Raw genomic sequence first — 12,536 nt, 5'->3', positions numbered from 1 at the left:
GGCTGTTTGGCTCCATGGCTGTTAGGCTCCATGGCTGTTTGGCTGTTTGGCTCCATGGCTGTTTGGCTCCATGCCTGTTTGGCTCCATGGCTGTTAGGCTCCATGGCTGTTTGGCTGTTTGGCTCCATGGCTGTTTGGCTCCATGGCTGTTTGGCTCCATGGCTGTTTGGCTGTTTGGCTGTTTGGCTCCATGGCTGTTTGGCTCTATGGCCGTTTGGCTCCATGGCCGTTTGGCTCCATGGCCGTTAGGCCGTTTGGCTCCATGGCTCCTAATTAAAGACAATAGGGTCTCACCCAGCTTCTCTGCTTGAACCCCTATTTAAAGACAATAGGGTCTCACCCAGCTTCTCTGCTCGAACCCCTAATTAAAGACAATAGGGTTTCACCCAGCTTCTCTGCTTGAACCCCATAATTATATTTCTGTAATGGACATGAATGGCGTAACTGGTTGGATGATGTATTTTGAATCCATTTCAACCAGCTGGGTAGCTGATCAGTTCCAAGACACCCTATCTTCCTCTTAATCATCATATTCACATTGAATTCATTTTGACATTTGTAAAAGTAGTTTAACATGAAGATTGGTACGGTTTTATTTTTTTGCTTATTGGGTTGAAATGAAAGGATACCAGATGACTTTAGAAAAAAAATGGCCGTTGACTGATCAGATCAAATGATAACAGATCAGATCAAATGATAACGGATCAGATCAAATGATGACGGATCAGATCAAATGATAACGGATCAGACAGAATGATAATGGATAAGATCAAATGATAACGGATTAGACAAAATGATAACGGATCAGATCAAATGATAACGGATTAGACAAAATGATAACGGATCAGATCAAATGATAACGGATCAGATCAAATGATAACGGATTAGACAAAATGATAACGGATCAGATCAAATGATAACGGATTAGACAAAATGATAACGGATCAGATCAAATGATAACGGATCAGATCAAATGATAACGGATCAGATCAAATGAGAGCGGATCAGATCATATGATAATGGATAAGATCAAATAATAACGGATCAGATCAAATGATAACGGATTAGACAAAATGATAACGGATCAGATCAAATGATAACGGATCAGATCAAATGATAACGGATCAGATCAAATGAGAGCGGATCAGATCAAATGATAATGGATAAGATCAAATAATAACGGATCAGATCAAATGATGACGGATCAGATCAAATGATAACGGATTAGACAAAATGATAACGGATCAGATCAAATGATAACGGATTAGACAAAATGATAACGGATCAGATCAAATGATAACGGATCAGATCAAATGATAACGGATCAGATCAAATGAGAGCGGATCAGATCATATGATAACGGATCAGATCGAATGATAATGGATCAGACAGAATGATAACGGATCAGATCGAATGATAATGGATCAGACAGAATGATAACGGATCAGATCGAATGATGACGAAAAGAGCGTTGTGTTGAACACTGTTACGATGTTCAACAGTGAGAATCGCAGAATGGTGAACTTACTAAATGACCTCGAGTTGACTGTGTGATTGACTTCCTCTTAATTAATCATCGCGTTCACATTGCGTTTCATTTTGACGTTACCTTTCTACGTAGATGCTGTTGTTGGTACCAAGACTATACAGGCTGTTGAGGATCCTGTAACAGGCCACCTGGACATCATCCACTGTGAAGACAACAAGGGAAGTCTCCTTACACAGAGGACCTACAGTATGATCTTTACAGGACGGTGTAGTTGGACTACAATAAGACATTAGGGGTCAAACAGGCCTTGGCTTATTTATTGGTACTTTAAGCCAGATATACATGAAGCCTTTTTAATTAACAATGACTAATGAGGGCTGGTCTTGTATGAGACACAGGGATGGCCTTTTTAATTAACAATTACTAATTAGGCCTTGTCTTGTGTGAGATACAGGGATGGCCTTTTTAATTAACAATGAGGGCTTGTCTTGTGTGAGATACAGGGATGGCCTTTTTAATTAACAATGCCTAAAGAGGACTGGTCTCGTGAGATACAGGGATGGCCTTTTTAATTAACAATGCCTAATGAGGGCTTGTCTCATGTTTGAGCAACAGGTAAGTGCAGTTTCATCATTGGCCAATAGGTGGTGCTACAAGCTCTCATCAGGCTTTGGTGGATTTGCCCCTATATCAGGTTTTGTTCAGCAAAAAAACAAATGATCCAAATGTGAATTGATCTACTGGTATGCATACATATGAGGTCTTCCCCAAAGAGGTTCTGCCCGATGTGTTCGAACAGGGAGGAGAGGACAGGGAGCAGGGCTACGCTGGTGTAGTTAATGATCTGGGTGACTCCTTTGGGCTGGGAGTGACTGTGAGTGAACTGGCCCTGTTTCAGGTTCTCTAAAGTCTTCTCCAAGTCCTCTGCTGCGTTGTCGAAGAACGCCCTCAACGCCGCCTTCACCGTCTCCAGACCCGTCTTCATCACCGTCCTGGAGAACAGACACGGATTATATTACGATCAGTTGGTAGAGAACGGCGCTGGTACCGCCAGGATTGTGGGTTCGAATCCCGGGGCCACCCATACTTAAAATGTATACACACACACACACACGAGGTGGTTCAGGATAAAATCGTCTGCTTAATGGCACAGATTATTATGAATGGAGATACCAAAGCAACCATTAACTCACAATCACACCAAGCTTTCTCAAATGCACAGATTGTGGGGATGCAGACAACATGTTAAGAGATGGCTGGATTCTAAATCCAGAGGGTAATGGTGAAACAACATGTTGAGAGATGTCTGGATTCTAAATCCAGAGGGTAATGGTGAAACTACATGTTGAGAGATGGCTGGATTCTAAATCCAGTGGGTAATGGTGAAACAACATGTTGAGAGATGGCTGGATTCTAAACCCAGTGGGTAATGGTGAAACAACATGTTGAGAGATGGCTGGATTCTAAATCCAGTGGGTAATGGTGAAACAACATGTTGAGAGATGGCTGGATTCTAAACCCAGTGGGTAATGGTGAAACAACATGTTGAGAGATGGCTGGATTCTAAATCCAGTGGGTAATGGTGAAACAACATGTTGAGAGATGGCTGGATTCTAAATCCAGAGGGTAATGGTGAAACAACATGTTGAGAGATGGCTGGATTCTAAATCCAGTGGGTAATGGTGAAACAACATGTTGAGAGATGGCTGGATTCTAAATCCAGTGGGTAATGGTGAAACAACATGTTGAGAGATGGCTGGATTCTAAACCCAGTGGGTAATGGTGAAACAACATGTTGAGAGATGGCTGGATTCTAAACCCAGTGGGTAATGTTGAAACAACATGTTGAGAGATGGCTGGATTCTAAATCCAGTGGGTAATGGTGAAACAACATGTTGAGAGATGGCTGGATTCTAAACCCAGTGGGTAATGTTGAAACAACATGTTGAGAGATGGCTGGATTCTAAATCCAGAGGGTAATGGTGAAACAACATGTTGAGAGATGGCTGGATTCTAAATCCAGAGGGCAATGGTGAAACAACATGTTGAGAGATGGCTGGATTCTAAATCCAGTGGGTAATGGTGAAACAACATGTTGAGAGATGGCTGGATTCTAAACCCAGTGGGTAATGGTGAAACAACATGTTGAGAGATGGCTGGATTCTAAATCCAGAGGGTAATGGTGAAACAACATGTTGAGAGATGGCTGGATTCTAAATCCAGAGGGTAATGGTGAAACAACATGTTGAGAAAAACAACTTTTAACATATGCTAATGGGGCTCCAAACACACTCAATATGACTTCCATATGAATAGGGTTCATGTGGTCACTCACCTGGCGTCCAGTGTCTGGCCCAGTATGTGAAGACAGTTGACTATGGAGGTAGCATGGCTTCCTGTGTTGAGACATGAGGCAGTGTTACAGCGTGAGTAGTCCTGTAGCACCACGGCATATAGACGAGCTGAGACAAGCATGGATACGGAACCACAGCATATAGACGAGCTGAGACAAGCATGGATACGGAACCACAGGGTCCAGTGTAGAGCTGAGACAAGCATGGATACGGAACCACAGGGTCCAGTGTAGAGCTGAGGCAAGCATGGATACAGAACCACAGAGTCCAGTGTAGAACTGAGACAGAACCACAGGGTCCCAGTGTAGAGCTGAGACAGAACCACAGAGTCCAGTGTAGAGCTGAGACATGCATGGATACAGAACCACAGAGTCCAGTGTAGAGCTGAGACATGCATGGATACAGAACCACAGAGTCCAGTGTAGAGCTGAGACATGCATGGATACAGAACCACAGAGTCCAGTGTAGAGCTGAGACATGCATGGATACAGAACCACAGAGTCCAATGTAGAGCTGAGGACATGCATGGATACAGAACCACAGAGTCCAGTGTAGAGCTGAGACATGCATGGATACAGAACCACAGAGTCCAGTGTAGAGCTGAGACATGCATGGATACAGAACCACAGAGTCCAGTGTAGAGCTGAGACATGCATGGATACAGAACCACAGAGTCCAATGTAGAGCTGAGGACATGCATGGATACAGAACCACAGAGTCCAGTGTAGAGCTGAGACATGCATGGATACAGAACCACAGAGTCCAATGTAGAGCTGAGGACATGCATGGATACAGAACCACAGAGTCCAGTGTAGAGCTGAGACATGCATGGATACAGAACCACAGAGTCCAGTGTAGAGCTGAGACATGCATGGATACAGAACCACAGAGTCCAGTGTAGAGCTGAGACATGCATGGATACAGAACCACAGAGTCCAGTGTAGAGCTGAGACATGCATGGATACAGAACCACAGAGTCCAATGTAGAGCTGAGGACATGCATGGATACAGAACCACAGAGTCCAGTGTAGAGCTGAGACATGCATGGATACAGAACCATAGAGTCCAGTGTACTGATACTACTGAAGACCACACGCATGTAGGTTTAGATGGACAGATCACACACTTCCAATATAAAACACCAGTAACCTAGACCTAAGGCAGTTATTAAATGGATTGGGGCTTTCAAATATGACAAACAGCACAGGAACTACACTTTACTCCCATGCATAGCCAGAGCATTCGGTCTAATCGGCTTAGAAAACTTTGCATGCTTCACAGGCATCTGCAGTATTTTAAGTGCCTATAGGGAGGAGCTGGGACCAGGAGTAGGAGCTGGGACCAGGAGTAGGAGCTGGGACCAGGAGTAGGAGCTGGGACCAGGGGCAGGAGCTGGGACCAGGGGCAGGAGCTGGGACCAGGAGTAGGAGCTGGGACCAGGAGTAGGAGCTGGGACCAGGAGTAGGAGCTGGGACCAGGAGTAGGAGCTGGGACCAGGGGTAGGAGCTGGGACCAGGAGTAGGAGCTGGGACCAGGGGCAGGAGCTGGGACCAGGGGTAGGAGCTGGGACCAGGGGCAGGAGCTGGGACCAGGGGTAGGAGCTGGGACCAGGGGTAGGAGCTGGGGCCAGGGCTAGGAGCTGGGGCCAGGGGTAGGAGCTGGGACCAGGGTTAGGGGACAGGGGTAGGAGCTGGGACCAGGGGTAGGAGCTGGGACCAGGGGTAGGAGCTGGGGCCAGGGGTAGGAGCTGGGACCAGGGGTAGGAGCAGGGGGTCAGGGGTAGGAGCTGGGGCCAGGGGTAGGAGCTGGGACCAGGTTTAGAAGCTGGGGACAGGGGTGGGAGCTAGGACCAGGGTTAGGGGACAGGGGTAGGAGCTGGGACCAGGGGTAGGAGCTGGGACCAGGGGTAGGAGCTGGGGCCAGGGGTAGGAGCTGGAACCAGGGGTAGGAGCTGGGACCAGGGTTAGAAGCTGGGGCCAGGGGTAGGAGCTGGGACCAGGTTTAGAAGCTGGGGACAGGGGTGGGAGCTGGGACCAGGGTTAGGGGACAGGGGTAGGAGCTGGGACCAGGGGTAGGAGCTGGGACCAGGGGTAGGAGCTGGGGCCAGGGGTAGGAGCTGGGACCAGGGGTAGGAGCAGGGGGTCAGGGGTAGGAGCTGGGACCAGGGGTAGGGGACAGGGGTAGGAGCTGGGACCAGGGGTAGGAGCTGGGACCAGGGGTAGGAGCTGGAACCAGGGGTAGGAGCTGGGACCAGGGTTAGAAGCTGGGGCCAGGGGTAGGAGCTGGGACCAGGTTTAGAAGCTGGGGACAGGGGTGGGAGCTGGGGCCAAGACCTGGGACCAGGGGTAGGAGCTGGATCCAGGGGTAGGAGCTGGGACCAGGGGTAGGGGATGGAACCAGGGGTAGGAGCTGGGACCAGGGGTAGGAGCAGGGGGTCAGGGTTAGGAGCTGGAACCAGGGGTAGGAGCTGGAACCAGGGGTAGGAGCTGGGACCAGGGTTGGAAGCTGGGGCCAGGGGTAGGAGCTGGGACCAGGTTTAGAAGCTGGGGACAGGGGTAGGAGCTGGGCCCAAGACCTGGGACCAGGGGTAGGAGCTGGATCCAGGGGTAGGAGCTGGGACCAGGGGTAGGGGCTGGAACCAGGGGTAGGAGCTGGGACCAAGAGCTGGAGCTGGGACCATGGGTAGGAGCTGGTACCAGGGGTAAGATCTGGAACCAGGGGTAGGTGCTGGGACCATGGGTAGGAGCTGGAGCCAGGGGTAGGAGCTGGGACCAGGGTTAGGAGCTGGAACCAGGGTTAGGAGCTGGGGCCAAGACCTGGGACCAGGGGTATGAGCTGGGGCCAGGGGTAGGAGCTGGGGCCAAGACCTGGGGCCAGTGATAGGAGCTGGAACCAGGCGTAGGAGCTGGGACCAGGAGTAGGGGATGGAACCAGGGGTAGGAGCTGGGACCAGGGTTAGGAGCTGGGGGTCAGGGGTAGGAGCTGGGACCAAGAGCTGGAGCTGGGACCAGGGGTAGGAGCTGGCACCAGGGGTAGGATCTGGAACCAGAGGTAGGAGCTGGGACCAGGGGTAGGAGCTGGGGCCAAGACCTGGGACCAGGGGTAGGAGATGGGGCCAGAGGTAGGAGCTGGAACCAGGGGTAGGAGCTGGGAACAGGGGTAGGAGCTGGAACCAGGGGTAGGAGCTGGGGCCAGGGGTAGGAGCTGGGGCCAAGACCTGGGACCAGGGGTAGGAGCTGGGGCCAGGGGTAGGAGCTGGGGTCAGGGGTAAGAGGTGGGACCAGGGGTAGGATCTGGGACCTGGGGTAGGAGCTGGGGCCAGGGGTAGGAGCTGGGGCCAGGTGTAGGAGCTGGGAACAGGGGTAGGAGCTGGGACCAGGGGTAGGAGCTGGGACCAGGGGTAGGAGCTGGGGCCAGGGGCAGGAGCTGGGACCAGGGGTAGGAGCAGGGGCCAGGGGTAGGAGCTGTAACCAGGGGTAGAAGCTGGGACCAGGGTTAGAAGCTGGGGGTCAGGGGTAGGAGCTGGGACCAGGGGTAGGAGCAGGAACCAGGGGTAGGAGCTGGGCCAAGACCTGGGACCAGGGGTAGGAGCTGGAACCAGGGGTAGGAGCTGGAACCAGGGGTAGGAGCTGGGGCCAGGGATAGGAGCTGGAACAATGAGTAGGGGCTGGAACCAGGGGTAGGAGCTGGGACCAGGGGTAGGAGCTGGGGGTCAGGGGTAGGAGCTGGGACCAAAAGCTGGAGCTTGGGCCAGGGGTAGGAGCTGGCACCAGGGGTAAGATCTGGAACCAGGGTTAGGAGCTGGGACCATGGGTAGGAGCTGGGGCCAGCTGTAGGAGCTGGGACCAGAGGTAGGAGCTGGGACCAGGGGTAGGAGCTGGGACCAGGGTTAGGAGCTGGGGGTCAGGGGTAGGAGCTGGAACCAGGGGTAGGAGCTGGAACCAGGGGTAGGAGCTGGGACCAGGGGTAAGAGCTGGGGCCAAGACCTGGGACCAGGGGTAGAAGATGGGGCCAGAGGTAGGAGCTGGAACCAGGGGTAGGAGCTGGGGGTCAGGGGTAGGAGCTGGGAACAGGGGTAGGAGCTGGAACCAGGGGTAGGAGCTGGGACCAGGGGTAGGAGCTGGGGCCAAGACCTGGGACCAGGGGTAGGAGCTGGGGCCAGGGGTAGGAGCTGGGACCAGGTGTAGGACCTGGGACCAGGGGTAGGAGCTGGGGTCAGGGGTAAGAGGTGGGGTCAGGGGTAAGAGGTGGGACCAGGGGTAGGAGCTGGGGCCAGGGGTAGGAGCTGGGGCCAGGGGTAGGAGCTGGGACCAGGGGTAGGAGCTGGGACCAGGGGTAGGAGCTGGGACCAGGGGTAGGAGCTGGGGCCAGGGGCAGGAGCTGGGACCAGGGGTAGGAGCTGGGACCAGGGGTAGGAGCTGGGACCAGGGGTTGGGGATGGAGACAGGGGTATTAGACCCAGCATTAAACTATTAGATGTGTCCCAAATGGCACCCTTTATAGTGCATAGGGATCTGGTCAAAAGTAGTGCACTACAAAGGGAATAGGGATTTGGTCAAAAGTAGTGCACTACATAGGGAATAGGGAGTCATTTGGGATACATTCCAAATGTCCACACTATCCTTAGAAGCACACTCTTCACAGCCTTCTTACCAAACAATGATATCCTATGTCTGACAAGAAGTCCCAGTTTGCAGAACAGACTGAAGAGAAGATGAAGAAAACGTAAGAGGAAAGAGGGGAAACAAAGACAGAGATAATCAAGTGACGCAACTTGAAGATGAAGAAGAATAGTCTGCTTTATAAGAGCGAGTGATGTCTGAATCACTCAGATTTACACATCTACAGAGCTACAGTCTAGGGTTTCAAAGCAACACTGCGTCAGGACTAGAGCTACAGTCTAGGGTTTCAAAACAACACTGTGTCAGGACTAGAGCTACAGTCCAGGGTTTCAAAACAACACTGTGTCAGGACTAGAGCTACAGTCCAGGGTTTCAAAGCAACACTGTGTCAGGACTAGAGCTACAGTCCAGGGTTTCAAAACAACACTGTGTCAGGACTAGAGCTACAGTCCAGGGTTTCAAAACAACACTGTGTCAGGACTAGAGTTACAGTCTAGGGTTTCAAAACAACAGTGTCAGGACTAGAGCTACAGTCCTGGGTTTCAAATCAACACTGTGTCAGGACTAGAGTTACAGTCTAGGGTTTCAAAACAACACTGTGTCAGGACTAGAGCTACAGTCCAGGGTTCCAAAACAACACTGTGTCAGGACTAGAGCTACAGTCTAGGGTTTCAAAACAACACTGTGTCAGGACTAGAGCTACAGTCCAGGGTTTCAAAACAACACTGTGTCAGGACTAGAGCTACAGTCTAGGGTTTCAAAACAACAGCTTCCCCCTGAAACTAAGACAACAGAGTCCCCTGCCCATCTTCTGAAAACATCTGAAACCCGACCTCTTCAAAGAGCACATTCAACAACCCACAGCACCAATCACATTCCATGTATTAATATTGTACTACGGAGACTGAAGCAATGTATTGGACATGCGAATCTATGTATAATCTCTCACCTTGTCACCATCTCCTTCTCCTTATTGGAGGCGTGGCCCCCGCTGCTGATTGGTCGGATGGCCGTGGACAGGAAGTAGAGGCGGTGATTCTTGAAGTACTGGTCGACCAATGGCAGGACCACCTAAGGGAGCCCAGGGTTCCATTAGTCTCACGGGTTCAGAAATAGTTCATCAGGTGAACGTGAAAGACTCTGGCTTCTCAGAGAGACGAAGGTCATCTCCTGTCCGGTAACCAGTCTGTGTTGCTCGCTAGCTCATCTCATGATTGGACCTTGTTGTTGCCCGGGTGTTGTCCTGGCCTGGGTGTTATTGTACAAGGCCCTGTTGCTTGTCACTATTGTTGGCTGTATTGGCTGTTTGTTTTGGTTGTGTTTCAGATTATTTGGTTGCCCAATAGAAATTAATAGTAAATCATGTATTTAAAAAATAAATAATTAATTGTAAAGAAGAATAGAATATGTTTCTAAACACTTCATTAATCTGAATGTTACCATGATTACATATAATCCTGAATGAATCGTGAATAATAATGAGTGAGAAAGTTACAGACGCACAAATATCATACCTCCAAGACATGCTAACCTCTCATCATTACAATAACAAGGGAGGTTAGCAAACCTCCAAGACATGCTAACCTCTCATCATTACAATAACAAGGGAGATTAGCATACCTCCAAGACATGCTAACCTCTCATCATTACAATAACAGGGGAGGTTAGCATGCTAACCCCTCACCATTACAATAACAGGGGAGGTTATCATGCTAACCTCTCACCATTACAATGACAGGGGAGGTTAGCATGCTAACCCCTCACCATTACAATAACAGGGGAGGTTAGCATACCCCCAAGACATGCTAACCTCTCATCATTACAATAACAAGGGAGGTTAGCATACCCCCAAGACATGCTAACCTCTCACCATTACAATAACAGGGGAGGTTAGCATGCTAACCTCTCACCATTACAATAACAGGGGAGGTTAGCATACCCCCAAGACATGCTAACCTCTCACCATTACAATGACAGGGGAGGTTAGCATGCTAACCCCTCACCATTACAATAACAGGGGAGGTTAGCATACCGACAAGACATGCTAACCTCTCATCATTACAATAACAGGGTAGGTTAGCATACCTCCAAGACATGCTAACATCTGACCATTACAATAACAAGGGAGGTTAGCATACCTCCAAGACATGCTAACATCTGACCATTACAATAACAAGGGAGGTTAGCATACCTCCAAGACATGCTAACCTCTCAACATTACAATAACAGAAGATATGGCATTTTGGGGAGGTATGATATTTAAGCCTCTGTCACTTTCTCACCTGATATGGAAATTAAAGCTGACAGGCTGCACTTTAACCTCATAGTAAGTGTATAATTTCAAGTCCAAAGTGCTGGAGTACGGAGCCCAAACAACCCAACATGCGTCCCTTACGCTACTGCTAATCTCTGTTCATCATATATGCATAGTCACTTTAACCATATCTACATGTACATACTACCTCAATCAGCCTGACTTACCAGTGTCTGTATGTAGCCTCTCTACTGTATATAGCCTCTCTACTGTATATAGCCTCCCTACTGTATATAGTCTCTCTACTGTATATAGCCTCTCTACTGTATATAGCCTCTCTACTGTATATAGCCTCCCTACTGTATATAGTCTCCCTACTGTATATAGTCTCTCTACTGTATATAGCCTCACTACTGTATATAGCCTCACTACTGTATATAGCCTCTCTACTGTATATAGTCTCTCTACTGTATATAGCCTCACTACTGTATATAGCCTCTCTACTGTATATAGCCTCTACTGTATATAGCCTCTCTACTGTATATAGCCTCTCTACTGTATATAACCTCTACTGTATATAGCCTCTCTACTGTATATAACCTCTACTGTATATAGCCTCTCTACTGTATATAGCCTCTCTACTGTATATAGCCTCTCTACTGTATATAGCCTGTCTTGTTACTGTTGTTTTATTTCTTTACCTACCTATTGTTCACCTAATACCTTTTTTGCACTATTGGCTAGAGCCTGTAAGCCTGTAAGTCACGTGACTAATAAACTAATAAACTGATTTGAATTGTCCCACTACGGTTGGAGCTCAGCATATTCCGTAAATGCTATTTGGTCTTCTGAGGTTGATGTGTGTTCGGTTGTTGAGGTGGTGGGACATGGTGGAGAGAAGCAGGCAGGAGTCAGTCTCACCTTTCCAAAAAACTTCATCTGATGTTCGTGAGGAACGCTCTCTCCTTTCGGTGGTGTCCCAACGTCTTATAGAGGGGAGGAGGACAACAGGAACAGGGACATCAGAACAGGGACATCAGAACAGGGACAACAGAACAGGGACATCAGAACAGGGACAACAGAACAGGGACATCAGAACAGGGACATCAGGATTTAGTGGAATAATAGACATTAGGTGGTGTCCCAACGTCTTATAGAGGGGAGGAGGACATCAGAACAGGGACATCAGAACATGGACATCAGAACAGGGACATCAGAACAGGGACAACAGGATTTAGTGGAATATTAGACATTAGGTGGTGTCCCAACGTCTTATAGAGGGGAGGAGGACATCAGAACAGGGACATCAGAACATGGACATCAGAACAGGGACATCAGAACAGGGACAACAGGATTTAGTGGAATATTAGACATTAGGTGGTGTCCCAACGTCTTATAGAGGGGAGGAGGACATCAGAACAGGGACAACAGGATTTAGTGGAATATTAGACATTAGGTGGTGTCCCAACGTCTTATAGAGGGGAGGGGGACATCAGAACAGGGACATCAGAACAGGGACATCAGAACAGGGACATCAGAACAGAGACAACAGGATTTAGTGGAATAATAGACATTAGTATTGTTCATGTTTAAATTGAAGTAATAGTCATTTAAGCAGCAGACAGTGGCTTAATCCCCAATGGCACCCTATTCCCTATATAGTGCACTACTTTATACTACAGCCCTATGTAGTGCACTACTTTATACTACAGCCCTATTCCCTATATAGTGCACTACTTTATACTACAGCCCAATTCCCTATATAGTACACTACTTTATACTACAGCCCTATTCCCTATATAGTGCACTACTTTATA

General features: G+C 49.0%; 1 protein-coding gene across 1 annotated transcript in view; it reads right to left on the bottom strand.

Annotated features, from left to right (window-relative positions):
- LOC110511675 (ryanodine receptor 2-like) overlaps positions 1-12,536 on the bottom strand; it is a 532,917-nt gene that overhangs the window by 135,024 nt on the left and 385,357 nt on the right. Inside the window, exons 62-67 of the mRNA XM_036989200.1 lie at positions 11,641-11,705; positions 9,415-9,536; positions 8,497-8,546; positions 3,825-3,885; positions 2,243-2,481; positions 1,610-1,691 (exon numbers count right to left, since the gene is read on the bottom strand). Of these exons, the coding sequence (XP_036845095.1) occupies positions 1,610-1,691; positions 2,243-2,481; positions 3,825-3,885; positions 8,497-8,546; positions 9,415-9,536; positions 11,641-11,705 (619 nt within the window). The remainder of the gene's footprint in view (positions 1-1,609; positions 1,692-2,242; positions 2,482-3,824; positions 3,886-8,496; positions 8,547-9,414; positions 9,537-11,640; positions 11,706-12,536) is intronic.

Source organism: Oncorhynchus mykiss, chromosome 1 (assembly GCF_013265735.2).
Source record: "Oncorhynchus mykiss isolate Arlee chromosome 1, USDA_OmykA_1.1, whole genome shotgun sequence".
In the NCBI taxonomy this organism is placed as follows: Eukaryota; Metazoa; Chordata; class Actinopteri; order Salmoniformes; family Salmonidae; genus Oncorhynchus; species Oncorhynchus mykiss.
The sequence above is the reverse complement of the archived record's forward strand: the minus strand, read 5'-3'. Positions and strand labels throughout refer to the sequence as shown.